This window comes from Salvia miltiorrhiza, chromosome 5 (genome assembly GCF_028751815.1).
Source record: "Salvia miltiorrhiza cultivar Shanhuang (shh) chromosome 5, IMPLAD_Smil_shh, whole genome shotgun sequence".
In the NCBI taxonomy this organism is placed as follows: Eukaryota; Viridiplantae; Streptophyta; class Magnoliopsida; order Lamiales; family Lamiaceae; genus Salvia; species Salvia miltiorrhiza.
In genome coordinates this window covers 35409054-35429658 of record NC_080391.1, presented here as the reverse complement: position 1 = coordinate 35429658, position 20605 = coordinate 35409054, and the positions used below count along the sequence as shown (strand labels likewise).

At 39.4% G+C, this 20605-nt stretch overlaps 2 protein-coding genes across 2 annotated transcripts; both read right to left on the bottom strand.

Moving 5' to 3' along the window:
• Positions 1-1460: 1460 nt before the first annotated feature.
• On the bottom strand, positions 1461-3722 carry LOC130987001 (uncharacterized). Its single transcript, XM_057910552.1, has 3 exons — positions 3213-3722; positions 2309-2673; positions 1461-2220 (listed from the first exon to the last, which is right to left on the bottom strand). The coding sequence occupies exons 1-3, from the start codon at positions 3229-3231 to the stop codon at positions 1648-1650; spliced, it is 957 nt and encodes a 318-aa protein (XP_057766535.1). The 5' UTR covers positions 3232-3722; the 3' UTR covers positions 1461-1647.
• A 134-nt stretch (positions 3723-3856) lies between these two features.
• LOC130987002 (uncharacterized) lies at positions 3857-4374 on the bottom strand. Its single transcript, XM_057910553.1, has one exon. It carries the CDS (start codon positions 4372-4374, stop codon positions 4168-4170), a length of 207 nt encoding a protein of 68 aa, XP_057766536.1. The 3' UTR covers positions 3857-4167.
• Positions 4375-20605: the final 16231 nt, after the last annotated feature.

Genomic DNA, 20605 nt, shown 5'->3' with positions numbered 1-20605 from the left:
TCTCATCACCGCAGAGTCCACAATTAGCTTGCGCTGCAGAAGAGGGGGGAGCAGTCATGAGCATAACAAGCAGCTCCAGCAGTGTCAATATGGCTATTCCTATCCTCAAATGAAAGACTACTACACTCAACTGTGAGAGCACTGACCTGTATTCCAAGGCTGTGATTCTTTGTCCTTTTCATTGTGGAACGATGATGAGAAGCATCAGGTTTCGTATGCTGCAGAAGTGTGGTCTGCAAGCCATGCTTCCTTCCATGCTCGTTTTTGTTCTCACAAATCCAAGCAACAATGTACATGGTGTCTAAAGTAAACATTATAAAACACAAATACAAGTATCTACATTTTATCTACATATATTCGTGTGTTTATGAGCTGCAAAATCACATGTTACTAACAACCATGGCGATACTTTTCAGCACTATCAATTATAGAAGCCAAAGCAAGAGCAAAAGCAGAAAATGAATCAGGAAGGCCAATTTTATATGCATCACAAAACTATATATATGTGACCTCAAATAGTCAGAAGCTGATACAAATTACTAGAGTCGACAAAGATACTTTCAAGTCCTCTGCGGTCTAGAGTTAAAAAGTATCGAAAATTCTAACCTCAACTCCAAATATCTGCTGAGGCAGCCCGAGAAAAAGCATTGCAATTTATGTAGCTTTTGGTTAATTGTGAGACAACTTTTTTCTTAAGAGACAAAAAAAAATGAAAGCAGGTGAATATCATAGTATCAATGATTGTGCAGAAGGTCCTCTGGTTCCAACTGAAACAAAGTGCAGTGGCAGCACGCTTCATCTCTTAGTGGTCCACAGCAACAGTTTAGAAGCAAGTAAATCAGCTGTGCATGGTGGCAAAACACAGCAAGAGCAGCAGCACTAAAGGGAATTGCACTCGGAGTATTGCTGCGGCAGGTGGCATCAAGATCAGCAGCTGTTCACAGCAGAGATAAACAGCTGCTGGACCAACCATCAAAAAGTAAAATCCACAAGATTATGAAAATGCACAGCTATTTTGAGATTTGTGTAAATATATTGCTGTGATAGATATGTTTCTGAGTTAGTAGTAACTATTAACATAAGAAAATTAAAGCTCAAGACTTCATTTCAACTCCCAAGTCCTTTGATCATCTACTTTTATAAACAATGAGCTCGTTACTTCTCCAACTGTTTAATTACACTACTGAAGCGAACTTAAAGTAACAGAGATGGCTATTGTCAGAGTTTAGCATAATAAACCAAGAATAGAACTGGGAAGGAAAGGTTAATAATGTGTGGATCAAAGTAACAATTGTTCAAAGAAAATACTCCATAAAAGAAGACTCAACATGAAATAGCAGAGAAGTAACAATTGGACCAAGTAACTCATTACCAAAAAAAGAGAGGAAGCAAAGCAGAGAAGTAGAAACACAGATGTTGCTTCTATTCATTAGAGATCCACAATATGAAATAGCCAAAAATCATCAAAAGATTACTAACATAAATATTGCATAAATACTCAAAATACCAAGGTTCAAACATAACTGCAAATTATTATATGACAACAAACCTCACACAAACAAAATCAAAATAGTGTTTGAGGTATTGAAGTCATCATAAGGTTTATTCTTAAAACAAAGTAAAACATAATTCCCAGCAGCCTGCCATTCACTTCCCACGAGTTTCAAGAACGCGCATCAAATAATCAACCCTTGCTTCCATCGGGAGACTAAAAAAAAGCTCCAGTCGCTCCACCTTGTCACAAAGTATTTCACAGACTTCGAATTTGTCACTCCTTGTCACGCCTGGAAGTGTGTTCACAGTATGGTACACTTCAGTCCGTGCTTTGCTTAAATCGAACTCGTAGCCTATGCGAGCGGCAATTGCCTCCAGCCTCTTGTCACTATTTCTGCCGAGTTCCACTAGCAGCTCGTAGAACCCATCCATTACTTCATCTCCTCTACGCTTCTTCTTTGCAGACCTCCCGTTAGCACCTCCACTGCTCTGGCAGACGCTGTCCTCTGCCGCATCAGTCTCATTCTCCTCATCAAATTGGTAATGTGGTCCATCGTCTCCAGCGTTCTCTTCATGCATTATGTTGTCGCTCCCAACCATCTTGTTAACTACCTCCATAAAGTCCTCAACTTTCTCTCCAGTGGCTCTGTCTTTCCCAAAAATCTCCTTCCAATCGTCAAACAAAGGCCAGCTTTTATAACGCATAAGACGCGCATTGCTGTCACACTGCAAGGCCAGGAAAATTATATGATCAACAGAGCATCATCAGTTCACAAGTTCGTATAGTAGTATGGAAATAAAGTGACACACAAACCTTGACTATTTGTTCCCATTGATCATTATTGCAATCAATCATATGGTCTCCATTTGCACTGAAGCCAATCCCACTACGTGTTAGCATTGCAGACAAGGAATAATAGTTCTTCTTCCAAGTCCCAATTTTTGAGTTAATGTGAGGAGAGGCCTTCAAATCGGTGCCGGGAACCTCCTTCTTCAGAGCATCCTCGAGTTTGGTAAGAAAACCTGCACGGAAGCCATTGTCGAACTTCCATCCTTGAGCCACTAATTCCTTAAGAGCAGCCAGCAATACAGCCTCTTCCTTCGCCGACCACGATCGTCGAGTCTTGTCAGACCTTTCCCTTTTATTGCGACGACCCTCACTACTCCCTGACTCAACACCTGCATCCATGTTGATAATTAAACCGAACAGTAAGAACCAAAGGTGTAAAAGGTCTAAGAAACTTCATCGATTGACATACATCGAAAATAGTACAAAATGCAGTTGTAAAAAGATGGGAAAAGTTTGAGAAAGATAACAGGATCTGAATGCGGGAAAGATAGTTGTTGATATCTTAGAACCTCAAACCAATAACACAAAATCATATTTTGTTTAATGAAGTGATCTGATGCTTTTTCTCTACTGTGGTTCAAAGTATCAAGGCTATTAGCATTGTTTTTTTAATTTTGGAGCTTAGATTTATCAAAATTGTGTGTAAATAAGACAACATGATCACAAATAATACAACAAAAGCTTACAGACTTTTCATCAGAGAAAATCGATGTATGCGAATGAATTTGGTAAAGAGAAAAAAGATGTATCATGTCTCTAATAAATAATTTATGCAAACAGCAAAAAGATGGACGTGGTGAACTACGGCATATGAATTCGGTAATAATGTAAGCGAATGAGATCACTACTCAGAATCAGAGTATATTACCTTGATTGCATGAAGCCATGGCAGCCAAACCCTAGAACAATGGACGACAGTGGCTCTCTTCGAAAATTCCCTGATGATAATCCCTAGCGTCTACTCCGAGTGATTTATCGAGCACAGAGATTTGGTATTTATAGCGATTCCGTGAAATTTTTGGCGGAAATTTTCCCTCCATTACGAAAGGTTTAGGGAGAGATTAGTGTTTGTTTTGAAAATTTTCATTCTCCCTTGCTTACTAATATCTTGCTGAAAACTGATTTATTCACCAACCAAAAATAACGATTCCATGAGATTCTTCTTGGAAATATTGGAAATAAGACAGGGGTATGCTCGACATTTTATTCGCTAATATCATCATTAACGTATATTTACCAAACATATTATTATTTTAGTGATCGTAATTACCTTATCAAGCAAACACATTACTAAATTAATCAACACTGTAGCAAATCATAGGCCCTAATGATTGTAACAACCTACTATAATCCTACCAATACAACCAAACATGGCCTTAATATATAATCACAAATATACAGTATATTTCTACATAAGAGCAAAATGTAATAATTAGGAGAAGTCCCCAAAACACGCAATTCCAATTCTTTATGATAGTATTATTCTTCCATAGTTAAAGTAAAAATGATGAATAAAAAAGGGTAAATTTTTTCATATAAAATGAAGAGAGAATTTATTTTTTATATATCTCTCAATTTTTTGTGATAAATATGCAATCAAAGTCCTTAAAAGAAGAAAGCCAGCTGGCTTATAGCTAGTATCTGAATGAAATTCTTACCGGCCAGAATCTGTACAAATATGAAATGAAAACATCTAATTAAACATATCTCGATCGATAACTTCGTACATGCACACCCTCGTTAATTTCCGGTTTCCAAAAGCAAAAGGAGAAAACAAAAAGAGTCCTTAATTAAATAGTATATATGCACATATGATAGTGAATTCATCTGTAGGATTTGAGAATGCTCCCGCAGAAACTGCATATGATAGCCTTCCATGACTTGCAATAAAAGGGGATGTAGCAAAACCTAGTTGAGGTTTGCATGTCGGCCACCGTTGCGCCGTGGCGGCACCGCGAACACGTCCCCGCTGCCGGCTTGCTCCGCCGTACGACGCTCTTCTGATCCACCAGGAAACAGAAGCAAACCATCAACTCTCTTCTTCTCTTAATTAAGCTTTCCGATCAGAATATATAGCATCACACAAGGGAGATATATATCGATAGGGTTGTGAGCATCAGCTTTGTGAATACCAAAACACAAGCATACTAATAATTTTATCTCAAATGATGCAATAGCCTATATATATATATAGATAGATATTTGGCGTATTGATTCTAGTATTAATACAGTTCTAAACACGATGATGAGCGTATGCTTTTTTTGATTAGGACTGTGGTAGTCTGCCTGTTTATTTGCCATTTGGCTTATAAAAGAAACGATTGTAATTTATGACCATGTTTTTGGTCTACACATTTCGCGATCAATCTTTTTATTTATTAATTAATTTCTTTCAGTTTGTGATGTGGGATCGAGTTGGAGGCTAACATGCCTCGAATCTGGGTTATGGCCGACTTCAAAATAATAAATTAAATGGAATATAATGAAATAGAGTAAAATTGAGAATATTATTTTATTAACACAGAGTAAATTAAAAAGTGTTGTATAATACATCCAACGACTAACAACCGAAATTTAATTAATGCAGCCTTTGAATTAAAATGACAAACAAACTCGTATTTGACACGCGCGTAGTAGTGTGTGTTTGAGATCAGAAAAAAGAATGGAGAGAAGTGTGAAATATTTGATAAGAAGATATATAAGAAAGGGGATGACTGCCACGTTTCCTATTGATCGATCGGTTGGTTAGTCGATATTAATTTAATTTATTGAGGAAGTTCGATATGCCTATTAGCCTATATGTTCTAGCCCCCATCTAATAAAAATATTTAATTTTAGCTTACATATGCTTCTCACCAACAAGCTTGCCTATATCTCACCAAAAATTAAAGAGTTCAATTACCATAAGTAACGTTATATAGTTTGTAAGGGTAATATTACCAGAAATGTTGATAATAAATTATTGATAATATTCAAATGAATCTGTAATGAAAATTAAATAATACATATGATACTTTTTTACGAGTTATATAAATACAATCCGTGAGTGCTTTATGATTAAATTTACTTTTTGTTTATCAATATTACACAATAAAGTACAAGATTTCTTGATGATCAACCTTTACAGATTGATTGTCTAAGATTAAAATACATACTCCATCTATCCACGATATCGTTTCTACTTTGTGGACAACACGAATATTAAGAAAATGATGGATAGTGGTGAGTATTGTTGTGAGTAGAGTTTGGATCCCACTATTGTTGTGAATAGAGTTTGTGAACCCTATTATTATAAATGGAAGTGGAAATAATATTGTGGACGGACCAAAGGGGCAAAAGTGAAAACGGTATTGTGGACATAGGGAGTATCTATTAACTCTACTTAGAATGTTGATTCAACGTAGAAGACTATCAATCGATTAACCCAAGGTTAAACGATCAAATAAAGAACATGCTACGCTCCAATGTCATTGATTTTCAATCCTTGTCATTAACCTCCTATCAATACAGATATCATATCATGGTCAATTTTCTCCACTTCTCACTTCCAGAAGTGGTGAATGTTAGGTCGGTGAAATCACACTTATAAGTCGTACACATGAGAGAGCCATCTTGCAGCTTTTATAGAATGTCATATCATGGTCAATTTTCTCCACTTCTCACTTCCAGAAGCTTCATGTGCTGCATCTTCGAAAACTGCTAGTCAACTTATCGTGAAATGTTGGTTGAAGATTGTTAGAGCATTTTCATACTCTAATTAATTGTCATTGTGTAGACAATAAGTGTATCTACTAAACTGGACAGAACTGTTGCTTCATCAGTTGCTTCCGTTGGTGAGACACTTTGCTGTCTTTTTCCTGCGGGTTTTGAAGATAAGTTTGGAGATATACTTGGGCGATTCGTTTCTCTTGGATCTCCTTTTGGCATGAGAATTCTTCTACCCAGGGTTTCAGAGAACCCTATTTTGTGCAGCCGCAATAAGACCTTCTTATGGGCCGCAGTCTAGAGCCCGTCAAGAGTCCTATCTCAACCTATCTCTTCCTAGGGTTTACATATTTATTGGAATGGAAGAGGATTCGTTTTTGGCTGCTGCTATTACTGATATTCTACTTCTTAGAGAGAATAATTTCGTGCATATTGAGAGCATACATTTATTGTTGAGTATGTTCTAGTTTATTGCTTATTTCTTTAGTAAGCGTGGTTCGTGGGTTAGTTCTTTCGTGTTGTCGATTGCTCCAGCGTGTTGGAGTGATATTGTTGGTTGGTGTTGAGCGTGGATTGTGCAGCAATTACGTTCGTAAAGAGTAAGTTCTATCTTGCTCTTCGTTGTTCATATAGGTGAAGGTTTGGGAAGAAATAGAGGCTAGGAAGATCGAGTCTTCGCGTGTAAGTCCTTTGTATTTCTTATCATCACTAGTGAACTGATTGAACTGGGCGTGGCCCCCCAGACGTAGGTGTGTTATCATCGAACTGGGTAATCATTGTTGGTGTTCTTGTGTTCTTCATATTTTCTACACGAGTTTCAGTTAGAGTCTCTCTGTGAGTTATAACTTCTACACGAGTTGCTGCTTCAGTCTCTCTGTCAATTTTAACTTCTGTGTGTGCGAGTTTATATGTTTATGGATAGGCGAAACTTTCAAAGATCATGGTTCCTGAAAAATAGGAATTAACTGCTCACTACCTTGAACCATGATTAATCCACATTTTCACTTATTAAAAATGTGGCTAACTACAAAGAATACATTATTTCACAACCAAAAAAAATAATAAAACGTAAAAGAAAGTGAAAGATTAAATATATACATGTATTAATGGAGAGTCAAAGTTTAGCTTCAAGGAAAACTCCCGGAATATTGGCTGGAACCCAGAAATATTGACAATAGAATGTTATCAACATTCAACCCAACATTGTTGGAGTCAACATTGATTCTAATAATCTCCCTCTTAAGGTTTTCCTTCATGCAACAAAAACAAAGAAAGCAATATACAGAGAAGAATATGATACAGGTTCAAATAAATGAGAAATTAGAATACTCCATTTAATTAAATAAGGGTAAAACCTCAAAAATAGTCCCAAAATAATGTTTGCACACCAATCCCCTTGAATCAAACAAAAGGTAATTTAGGACTCTCTCTCTCCCTTTCTCTCTCTCTCTCTCTCTCACTCTCACTCCCCCCTAAATATCAACAACACTGAAACCTGTAAAACAAATATCAATCTTATGAATAGGGCTGAGAATCGGGTCGGGATCGGCTACCCTACCTGAAAAAATCGGGTACCCGATCCCAAATAAGCCTAAAACCCTATACTCGATCCCGACCCCGATTAAAAAATTGGGTACCCTAATACCCGACTCGGGTATTCAGGTACCCTAAATTACCTGGTCAAAATTGATTTTTTCAAAGTCAAACTGTGAAAATCGGGTATTTTGGGTATTAGGGTACCCTATTATCCAATTAAGCCTAATTACCCGAAGGTAATCAATCTCCTACAGTCTGTCATAATTGATGGCTTGATTCAATCAAGCTAAGTGTTTAAAGCCTAATTTTATTGATTACAATTTGAGTAAATTGAATAGGCAGATGGCGTAAGTCCGAAAAAAGAGAAAGGGTGAAGCGAACCAAAAAAAACAAAAAAAAGAACTCTGTAACAAAAAAAAAAAAAAGAAGAAGAACTGAAGAAGCATACCTGCTGGAGCTTGGAGGCGGCGCGGTGGCCCGTGGAGGCCTGGAGTGCTACGCGGTGGTCTGGTGGAGGCCTGGAGCTCGGAGGCGTCGCATCGTCGGCTATGGGAGGCGCGCGGAGGGAGTGGGAGGGTACGATGAAAAACGAAGACGGAGAGTGAGAGGCACGCGGAGGGAGATGACAAGCGGGCGAGGGGTGCCGGCGTGCCGTTGGGTCGCTGGCCGGAGGCGGGTCGCGGGAGGCAGAGAGTGGGACTGTGGGAGGGGGGACGCGGCGGAACAGTAGGGGTAGGGCTTGGAGTTGAAAATTGAATTTCAATTCAAAATTTTACAGATTTTTAAATTTAATTTAATTAAATAATTTAAAATTTATTAATTACAAAATTGGGTTTTTCGGGTATACCCGATACCCGATTTTTTAACACCCTAAATACCCGACCCCGACCCCGACCCCTAATTTTTCGGGTATAGGGTACCCGATACCCGATTTTTTTGGGTCGGGTAATTGGGTACCCTATACCCGAACCCTATCTTCCCACCCCTACTTATGAAGGTCAGCCAAAGATCAAGACCTTCACTATCGATGTTAAGACCTGGGAATTCAAAAGTTCAACACCAAACAAGATATACTAACTTAAGTATATGAAAACAAAAAAATGTTGGACCAACAACATAACCAAAAACAACATAACATTTCATAATGTTATAAAAATATGGTGTCATGCACCACAAATATTGTTTCAGTGATCACACACCACAAATACAAAAACTAGATGTTCATGCATCAAAAATTACTCCCCAACATAAACATTATTTTTGATAAAAAAACATAAAAATGGCCAACATCAACGTTTGACTTCCATCATTAGCACCAACATCAGCATCAACGTATAATCTACTCCTCATTTTTTGTTGAAGAATGAAAATGTAATAGTTGCTGAAACAACTTTTCAGTATGCTCGATCCTTGAAATCATGGCCATGCCCATCTTGTTGGTTCTATCCATCATGGTGCGCACTTGGTCTTTGAGGTTGATAAACTCTTGCATAGCCTTTTTCAACTCATCAATGTCGATAGCAACATCAACCTCTTATGGCCTGGGATTAGTATCTGCAAACTCTTTTCAACTCATCAGGAGTAACATGAAGAACATAAGATGTGCCGTCATCCTTATCTACAGCTTCTAGTAAACCAAACTTGTCAATCTCAACATTAAATAAGTCTTCATCATCTTCCCGTTCAGGCCTCAAGAGAATTTTTCCCTTCAACTAACACCACTTATTCCCTTTCCTAAAATCTTTGACTCACCAGGAGATTGTATATCAAGATGGGGTAAGTGAGCATGTTGGAACCTAAGGACTTAAATATTGCACGGAAAATGTTATCAAACACTTGCTCACCAAAGTTGAAAGCAAGAGGCTTACCAGCTTTATAAATAAACTCGGCCTATTCACGAGTGATTACTGTGGTGTTTTTGTTGGCATATAGTTAAGTACATCAATTATGAAGAGCATCACATTTCCATGTAAGAGTAGAGGCAACAAATTTTGAAGTCTATTATATCATTTTAATTACAGTCAACGTGCTCATTATGTCCTCATCATCAATATTAGTAATAGACCTATCAACATCTTCAGTATAACATGCTTTATTGATCGCCACAAGAGATAGATCATAAATGTTACCCATCACAAACATCTTCCCATAATTTATAGATTCATGGTTAAACGCTCAGGCAACAAATTCACATAAAACTCACGAATAATGTCCTCATCATAACTATGCACATCACAACAGTCCCACACATCCCTCTATCTTGCAAGAGCACATCCAACTTATATTTATGGAAGAATTTTCCATCAGCACAACGTTCGTTTAGAAACTTCCTAACAGACATTGTCTTAAACAATCATTTGGCTTCTCGGGTATAAAACTTAGAGGAATATGATTTGCTTACCCTAATCTCTAAATCAGATGTGCTACTGAAGTGCTTTTGCAGGGAGATGAGGTTTGAGACACTGTTTGAATGGAGGTCTTTGCCTTGCCTGCTTTAGAGGGAGGAGACAAATGGATCTTCACCTTTGGCAGTGGTGACTTAGATGTTGGTGCAACATCTTATTCATCATGTTATGGAAGATTGATGTTCGGTGGTACATGGAGTGTGGACTTCGATTTAGTGGATCTCTTGTATCTACGAGTATCACTGGAGGACTCATCTTTCCTCTTCTGACCTCCTCGCGAGGAACTTTGGGCAAACACTTCATCAACATCGATTATATCAACAACGAAAGGGCATCCCGAGCAACATCTTTCTAAACATGTGTATCAACATCCATGAGAACTTCAGTAGAAAGCATATTTATCTAAGCTTTTAGTAGCATCATTCGACTTGTTAACATCATCACTAAAAACATCTTTTTTAGAAGATTCAAATGGAATACTCTTCTCAACATCCGCAACTACCTCATTCTTTAGGAGGCGAATGGATGGAATCTTGGCTTGCAGCCGATTTCGTAGGCTTTGACGGATGTTGGGAGGGTTTCGGAGTTGATGTTGCGGTTCCAAGGGTAACCTTTTTCCATCGACTATTTTCCTTGTTCTCCAATTTTTTTTATCTTCTGCGTCGTCTTAATAAGAGCTTCATGCAATTTTGCTAGATGTTTGTGTTGTTCCACGTCTTCCCGACTAATCATGGTAATTGGTTCAACGTAAATGGGGGCTTCGAGTATGCGAAGAATGGTGTCTGGCCCAATAGAAGAGCTCGAGCTACTCTGTTTTAGAGATGGTTTGAGTGAGAGCATCGAAGATTTTGTGGATGGTCCACCATCAGATGTTGAGATGATGAAGATGGTCGTGTTGGATTGATTTTCGGTAGGGCAAAGAGGTGTTTTGCATCAATTTCTGGTGATCCAAAGTATTGTGTAAAGCTTTCAAAGAGTTTACTCAAATAAGGGCTTTTATTCATGACTTTTAGATTTTAAGGCCTATGCAAATCTTGAAAAAAGCTTCCAACAGCCAAAGTTATATCATCCAATGTTATGAATGTGAGGCATATTTATAACCCAAGATCCTAATTAATATCCAACACTTAAGCCCCTTAGAGATAATTTTCAAATCCCATAAAAATCTCCCAAAACATATATCTAACATACACCATATCAAACAAAATCTATGAAGATAGGCATATAATTAATCTTGAAAAAAGCCTAAAAAATGCAAATTCATACAATCAGATAATGAGAGAGAAAAATAAAGAAATGTGAATGTCTAACGAATTCAAACAAGGATGAGATAATGTTAGGTACCAATATTGAAAAATTGTTAGATAACATTGAGATGCAACATCCTTGAATCAGAAGAATTGTCACCTTATGCACATGAGGTTTCTCTTTTGATGTTGAAAATATTTGAGATCTTTGTTCTCAACACCGGTTTTCCATGAGTGCATCGTCACAGGGAATGTCGTGCCCCGAGTACTTAGATGAGAGTTCATTTTGTGATCTCTTTTTCTTGGAGCTGCTTTATAATCATTAAGTCTCACTCTCATGCTACCGATCTTATAACATCAAAATAGTTTAGAGAAATCAACATTTGGTTCTGGAACAAGCTCACATCAATTCACTTAGAGTATCAAAGTATCAAGTTTTGTTTAACAATGTTAGTATCATTAGTCTCCACATCCATATGCCTAAAAAAATAAAAAAATAAACACAAGAAATAAAAAACAGATGTTGGGAGCCAAGTAACATCCTAAGTCCCATCATCCATGACATGCAAACATTTACATGCAACACAAACCGAGAGACTTCCTAATTAAGATGGAAAAATCTCTCAAAATCTAATGCTTTAGTTAAGATATCTGCAAATAATTTTGTAGTAGTGATGTGCTCCAACCCAATCAGCTTTTTTCTCAACAAGATCTCCAATAAAGTGATGACGAATGTCAATGTGTTTTGTGCGAGGATGATGAATATGATTTTTGAAAATTTGGCACTAGTGTTATCACACATCACAGTCAAAATATTACATTCCATACCATAGTCATCCAACGTTTTCTAGAGGCAAAGTAATAGTGCACAATAGCTCCCAACAACAATGTATTCTGTGTCAGTTGTGGAAAAAGAAACACAATTTTTTTTCTTGATTGGCCATGATACAACATTGTTACCAACGAGATAACATCCACCACTGGTGCTCTTCCTGTCTTCAACATCAGTGGCCCAATCAGCATCACTAAGATAACCAATGTTAGGACTAGTGTCTTTTGAAAATCACATTCCTAGCTCTGTAGTCACAGCAGCATATCAAAGTATTCTTTTTATAGTCTTCAGATGGGACTCATGGGGCATAACCTGATACCTAACACACTCTCCTACACTATACTAAGAATGTCAAGTATACTTGTTGTTAAGTATAATAAACTACCAATCATACATCTATACAATGTTGGATCAATATTGTCAGTAGAACTCATGGTTGTTATTATGTGTTTGGCAGCTTCTAGCCTAAATCTTTTCACTAATCTCATGGCATATTTCTTAAAGAAAATTAAATGCCATCAGATATTAGTTTCACTCGTAAACCTAGAAAGTAATTCAACTGTTATATCATGCTCATCTTAAAAGTGTGGGACCCTGCACTTAACATCACCACCAACTCTGTGCAGAAACTATACCCTTTCCTCCAAAAAGTTAGACTTCAGCCAAGTCTTTCATTTTCACTTTACACAAGTCATTCCACAATCCATCAATTTTCTCCCACGCCAGAAAATTGAAAGTGCAGACGTAAGCTTCTGTTTTAAACTCCTTTAAGCTCTTTCTTAGTTCCTCTTGAAAATATTGAAGAAATGATACTTGTAATTCTACTACAGCCTATTCACCGAGGTCTAGTTATATTTCAGCAAATCAAACCCCAAACATCAGCCAAGTTCAAACAACAATAGAAACGCAGTTTGACCGAAACCTATTAATGTTTCATCTTGAACCCCCTCATCCATTTTGTTGTTACCATGTATATATATATATATATATATATATATATATATATATATATATATATATAGAGAGAGAGAGAGAGAGAGGTTCTATTTAAATATTTTGCGAAATTGCAAAATGTTGAACAGATCAATAATTTTGATGAACAAGTCAATAATTTTGATGAATAGATGTATTTAGAAAATCTCGTCATTCCAGGATTCAAACCCCAAATCAAAATGCTTGTTCATCAAAATTATTGATCTTTTCAACGATTCTAAATTTTACAAAATATTTAATTTCTCAATACATAACCTATATATATATATATATATATATATATATATATATATATTACAACATCCAACTCATTCATTCATAAACATGTTTTACATATACATTGTGTATATAAAGAAACAAGAATAAACCGAGTAAAATACGAATTTGGTAATTGCAAAGAGCTCAGTACAAACTCATAGAATAGAAAAGGAAATCTATTTGAGCTTTGGATTTTGATGTTGGGCTTGGGGGTTGAGTGGCAGTGCTGCTGTTGTGAGTGTCAGGCCAACCAGAGGGCGACAACGGTGTGGGCTGCTATTGTCCACCTGCAGAAGCAGAGGGAGAGAGTAATGTGGTCGACGGCAAGACATTTAGCTATGTTGTGGGTCAAAAATTGAAGGAGGAATGAACCGTCAAAGCAACGACAACAGCAGTGGTTGTTGTTCGCGGTAGTGGCGGTGGTTGCCAGCTTCGAAGAGAGAGATGGTCAACAGTGATTTGGGGGTTTAGGGTTTCAGATGGCTGTGGTGACCTCCATGGCGCTGTGAGTCGGGATCGAAAATAGGGGAGAGAGAAGAGGGAGATGGCAGAGGTGGCCGAGGCAGTGGCTACTGCTGCCATTGAGGAAGAAGATGAATGAGAGTGGTGTGCGTCGTGTGTGTGTGTGTTGTGTCTTTTTTTCAACAAGGAAAAACAGAAGAAATGGAGAGATGAGGGAAGATGAGAGAGTTGAAGGGAGGGGCGGCTAACGACGACATTCTCCACCGCAGTTCATAGGCGGCGCCACTGGGTATATGTCTGGGTGTGTCTCCCGTGTTGGGTGTGTCTCAGTCGAAAAAACGATAGGAGCAACTATGAGGAGTAAGAGAGGGTGAATTGGGCTCACATTTGGGTCGTTGCCCTAATTAAAATGGGCTTGACTTTTTTATTAATTGGATCTCTATTCCATTAAGTTTGGGCCATTGTTTTATATAATGGATTGTGTTATGCCCAAAAAAAATTACCTATAACGGAAAGTGTTTAGCCCTATTTTGTGATGAATCTCTGGGTGTTTACGTGTTATATTGACTTTTATTTTGGTCTCTTTCACTTAAGAGTTGAATGATTTGAGCTTTTGTGCTAATTTTGTTGTCTCAGGATTTTGTGCTCACATTGATTGATATGTGAACAAAATTAAAGTCAGAATTTAGTTGAATGGTCTGATGAAGAATCAAAGTTCGTCTCGATACGAGTTCGTAGGCGAAAACGGATCTAAAATCCGACTTGAAACGAGGGAGAACGGACCAAAACAAAAACGCCGCGCGCACGGCGCCCGCCTAGCCTCGCCGCTCGCCTACTTTGGATTTACGAAAGGGGTAGTAGGCGGCCGCCTACTTCTCTAGGCCACCGCCTACTTCTAGGCCACCGCCTTCTCTAGGCCACCGCCTACTTCTAGGCCACCGCCTTCTCTAGGCGGCCGCCTACTGCGTGATCTGGCAGTTACGATTTTTTTAGTTTAAAACCCATCTCTAGGGTTTCACTTTATACTCTCGTCTCCAGCAGCCTCCATAGGCGATTTTCACCTCTTTCTTAAGGTTTTTAGAGTTCCACAACACTTACTTTCAATCTTGGATTCATTGGATTGCTTTGGATGTCAATTAACACTTCATCGGATTGGTTTTCCTTGGATTGCTATGTTTTGTAAGAACTCCCTTTGATTCTCTTTGTTTATGAATCCCTTGGTTATTTAAGTCTTTGTTTCTTGTTTTTAATGAATGTGAAGATTGAAGTTCATTGTTGTTGATTCTAGATTCTCTTAGATTTCTAAATCCTTTGGTTTATTTGAATCTTTATTTTGTGTTTTGATTAATATGATGATTGGAGATAATTGTTGTTGAGTTTAGATAATCTACGTGATTCGTAGTTTGTTGCTATTGTTTACCCTTTTCCTTTCTTGTTGATGAATATTTAGAGATTTCTTTTATGGAGATTAAGATTTTCTTGCATTCGAATCTGATGCTTGATTGAGTTTCTTGCCTAGGTAGTTATTAATCTTAGATGTTTACGAGTTTATGATCGTTTGGTTTAGTGTTTGAGTTTGAAACTCTAGTTGATTTCGTTAATGTTCAAATGCCATGTTCTAATTAGTTTGTCCATGTGTGTTTGCTTAACATTCATTTGATTAAATGTTAATATGTTATTTCGCCTAGATAATCGTTGTTTATGGTGTTGAATTGATGATTGCTTTCTAGATTGCTAGTTTAGAACCCTAGCTTTGTTTGCCTTCTTGCATTTTTATTGGCTTTCTATCTTTTGCCTAGTTAACTTTATATGCTTTATTTTAATTACGCATTAGTTAATCGGAGAGAAAGTGTCAGACCCAAACTTCTGATTAGAGTGTTTAGGTTTATTTCATGTTTTCTGTGCGTAGCATGATCAAAGCCCTGTTTAGCCTTCCTTGAGAGACGACTTGGGTTAGCTTATTACACTAGGATGACCTCGTACGATTGCGAGTCAATCCATTAGGTGTTTTGGGTTGAGTCAAATTTTGGCGCCGTTGCCGGGGAAGGCTTTAGGCATTTGATTGTGTTGCATTGTTTTCCGTGTTTATTTTTGTTTATTTCTTTTGACTCGGTTATTTTCTCCCTCCGGTGCGTTTGATTTGTTTGTTCGTGTTGTGTATGCAAGGACGTAGAAGCTTGAAGAGAAAGCTTGCACCTTACTACGACAACATTCATCGACCTCGGGAGGTTCTTTCAAGCCTGGAGAAGGAGTCCGAGTCCAGTTCGAGAAGTTTTGTGGAATCACAGTTTCAAGAGAAAAACTGTGAAGAGAGAATTGCTTCCGATCCCATCTTGGAAGCCGTGGAGGAGACGCCTTCAGTGCATTCTGAAGAAGAAAAAGAAGAAGCTCGGCCTAATCCTGACCAAGAAGCAATGGCGGAGCAGAATGTCCAGTACATGGGAGATTTTTCCAGGCCAGTTATTGGGACCACTAGCACTTCTGCGATAGTGCTTCCCACGGCGGTCCGGAATTATAATCTGAAGCCCAATGATTCAAACCTGTTGCCGCTCTTTTATGGGATGCCCAGTGAGGACGCCTTGCAGTTCATCCGTGATTTCTGCACCCAAGTGCAGACCTTCCCACTGCTGGAACTCACCGAGGATCAGTTGAGACTCAAGTGCTTACCCTACGCACTCAAGGACCGGGCGAGAACGTGGTTGTTGTCCCTACCGCCGAACTCCATCACTACATGGGGAGAGGCGTGTGAGAAGTTCATGCTCAAGTACTACCCTAATCACAAGACTCAAGAGATTAGGAGCCAAATAATGAACTTCATGCAAGGAGCTGACGAGCCTCTCCACGAGGCTTGGGAGAGATTCCAAGAGCTCCTCCGCCAGTGCCCGCAGCACCAGCTTGCACCCGTCATGTTGATGCAGTTCTTCTATGACGGATTGATCCAGACGGCACAGTTTATGGTGGACAGTACAGCAGGGGGCAACATTGCCCGGAAGACAGCTGATGAGCTCAAAGGGATTTTCGAAACACTTGCCGCGAGTTCTCAACAGAAATCAGTTAGAGGAAGGAGGGTTGAAGCCAATGCAGTAGCTCCCAACAATGAGCTTCAGAAGCAAGTAGCGGACCTGATGAGGCAAGTACAACACCTCACGATGAACCAGGTGAAGGCTCCACTAGTTCATGCGCCACCAGCAGAAGGATGTGGCATATGTGGCGATTTTGGTCATGGAACCAACGCGTGCCATCGCATGGGGGAATGCACACCTGAAGGAGAAGCAGAGGTCTATGCTGCTCAGAGCTATCCGGGGAGGCCTCAATTTGAACAGAGGCCCGTGTTTAATCAAGGGCAACAAAATTCCAACTCGGGTTGGAGAGCTCAGCAGCAGAACTACACTCAAGCTTATCAGCAACAGCAGCCCCCGCAGTATCAGCAGTATCAACAGTTTCCTATACAACAAGGGAATTTTCAGCAGCAGCAGCAATACCAGAATGCTCCCCAACAGTTTCAGAAGCAAGCTCAACCACAGAAGCCGTCTCTCGAGGACACCATGCAGTCTTTCATGGAGATGACCAAACGGAACATGGAGTCTCAGAGTGCTACCATCAAGCGTCTCGAGACTACAGTTGGGCAACTTATAGGAGCCCTGAATCAGCTGCAGCAAGAACAGCCGACCGGAAAGTTCCCAAACCAGGACAAACAGCCGCATCAAGCTCATGCCGTTGAGGTAGTCAAGGACAAGGCCCCAATAACCATGGGGAGATGGAGAAGCAAAACTGTGCAGGCAATCAAGGCTACCCAATGCCCCAGTGAGCCACTGCCACCCGTCACTGTTGCACTAGACCAACCACCACCCAAGCAAGGAGATCCAGGTAGCTTTATTTTTGATATTAGCTTAGGTGGGGTTGAAAAGGTTTTGGGAATGCTTGATTTGGGCGCGGCAGTCAATTTGATGCCGCTTGATATTTTTGAGAGGTTGGGAAATAAAGAGCTGAAATGCACGAACATTAAGATAGAGCTAGCTGACGGCTCCATTAGCAGCCCACGAGGCCTTGTTGAGGATGTTGAGGTGGTCGTGAGGGGGATTAGTGTTTTCACTGATTTTGTTGTACTTGATGAGGAAAAAGGGATTAGAGGCGAGAATGGGCATCTCGTGCTACTTGGCCGACCCTTTATGGCTACCACCCGTACTCGCATCGATGTGGGTACGGGAACTGTAAGTATGGTAGGGGCGGGTAGAGCGGTAACATTCTCTGTTTTTGATCAAAAACCTACTACCCCCCACTCGCTTAATTCAAACCTGCTCTTATGTTGAAGCATTTGATGCTTTGGATGAGAACTATATTGTGCAGGAATTCCTTAATCAGCTGCAGGAGGAGGACGAGATCGTGGAGGAATTCCTTGCTAACCTGCAGGATGAGGCTGACATTGAGCAGGAATCTCTGGATAAGCTGCACGAGGAATATGACATAGAGCAAGGCTTCCTGTCTGCCTTGCCACTGGAAGAGAAGCTCGATGAGGTTGTGTCACTCGATCTCCTTGGATGGGAGGATAGAGGAGCATCTCATGATATGAGCATGGAACGCTCATTTGGAGGACCCGCAGCTGCAATTCAAAAAGATGTGTTTACAAGGGCGCTAAGGCAGCTGGAGCTCCAATCGGATTTTGGTTAAGGGACCTTCTTAGTCGGGCTGGCGACTTAAAAACTAGCGCTGCATGGGAGGCAACCCATGTTTTCTTGCTTTTTCTGGTTTCATTTTTCTGTCGTTTTGTTTGTGTTGTGTTTTGTTGCATCTGTTGTTTGGTGCAGGTTGTTGCGTTGGAGACTGCTTGTTCTTTGGATGAGAGAGAGGCAAACATCGTGGGACACTACAGACTCACCACTGGATCGGTATTTAGGGAAGTTTCCTCCTTCAACCCTCTTTTTGTTTGCACTGAGGACAGTGCCAGAGTTTAAGTGTGGGGGGGGGGGTGTTTGTTGGTAGTTGTGATCCTATGGGTGCCTTTTTGTTGTGTTTTTGGGCTTTCTTGTGTGGGGCAAATGGTCTCCTTTATCTTGATTGTTGTTTGGCTTCAAGTAATAATGCACACTTTGATGATTTGTTCACAAGTAAATTTCATGCTTTGTGTTGGCTTGGTTGCTATCTTTGTCTCTCAGGCTATGCATATTCCTCTCTTGATGTAAGTTGTTTAATGTTTTGGATGCAACACCCTTATGAGCTATTCTTGACGTGATTTGTCCGGTAGATGCTAGAGGGAGTGTTTTCATTGTGATAGCCTACGATCTTATCCCTTGAGTTTGAATGTTGGTTTGTTGTGAAGTTTTCTATAGCTCTGGGTCTCTGCTCCTCTGACGGTAGTGTTATGAGCATGGAAAACCACGTGAGAACATTTTGGATTACCTCCAAAAGTGTTGATCTCACGAAAGTTGGCCCATCTATTGAGAATGGAATAACATCACCTTTAAAAGAAAGATGTATAATTTTTTTTTTTTTTTTTTTGGTTTGATTGTTTATCATCTTCAAGGAAAATGGGATTTGATTATAAAGGCAATCACATTAGGGAATTCACCTCTAGCGGAGAATTGGGTCTGATCGGATTGAATTGTATCATGTGGTTGTTGCTTCTTAAAATCTTAACAATGAACATCTCGTGAGGAATGTGAATGGCTAAGAGACTTAGATTGGTTGGAGATGTGAATGGTGAGGAAGTTTTCTTGTGAACTATCTTTTGGTGTCGTGACTTTGCTTGAGGACAAGCAAAGGATCAAGTGTGGGGGGTTGTTTAGCCCTATTTTGTGATGAATCTCTGGGTGTTTACGTGTTATATTGACTTTTATTTTGGTCTCTTTCACTTAAGAGTTGAATGATTTGAGCTTTTGTGCTAATTTTGTTGTCTCAGGATTTTGTGCTCACATTGATTGATATGTGAACAAAATTAAAGTCAGAATTTAGTTGAATGGTCTGATGAAGAATCAAAGTTCGTCTCGATATGAGTTCGTAGGCGAAAACGGATCTAAAATCCGACTTGAGACGAGGGAGAACGGACCAAAACAAAAACGCCGCGCGCACGGCGCCCGCCTAGCCTCGCCGCTCGCCTACTTTGGATTTACGAAAGGGGTAGTAGGCGGCCGCCTACTTCTCTAGGCCACCGCCTACTTCTAGGCCACCGCCTTCTCTAGGCCACCGCCTACTTCTAGGCCACCGCCTTCTCTAGGCGGCCGCCTACTGCGTGATCTGGCAGTTACGATTTTTTTAGTTTAAAACCCATCTCTAGGGTTTCACTTTATACTCTCGTCTCCAGCAGCCTCCATAGGCGATTTTCACCTCTTTCTTAAGGTTTTTAGAGTTCCACAACACTTACTTTCAATCTTGGATTCATTGGATTTTTTTGGATGACAATTAACACTTCATCGGATTGGTTTTCCTTGGATTGCTATGTTTTGTAAGAACTCCCTTTGATTCTCTTTGTTTATGAATCCCTTGGTTATTTAAGTCTTTGTTTCTTGTTTTTAATGAATGTGAAGATTGAAGTTCATTGTTGTTGATTCTAGATTCTCTGAGATTTCTAAATCCTTTGGTTTATTTGAATCTTTATTTTGTGTTTTGATTAATATGATGATTGGAGATAATTGTTGTTGAGTTTAGATAATCTACGTGATTCGTAGTTTGTTGCTATTGTTTACCCTTTTCCTTTCTTGTTGATGAATATTTAGAGATTTCTTTTATGGAGATTAAGATTTTCTTGCATTCGAATCTGATGCTTGATTGAGTTTCTTGCCTAGGTAGTTATTAATCTTAGATGTTTACGAGTTTATGATCGTTTGGT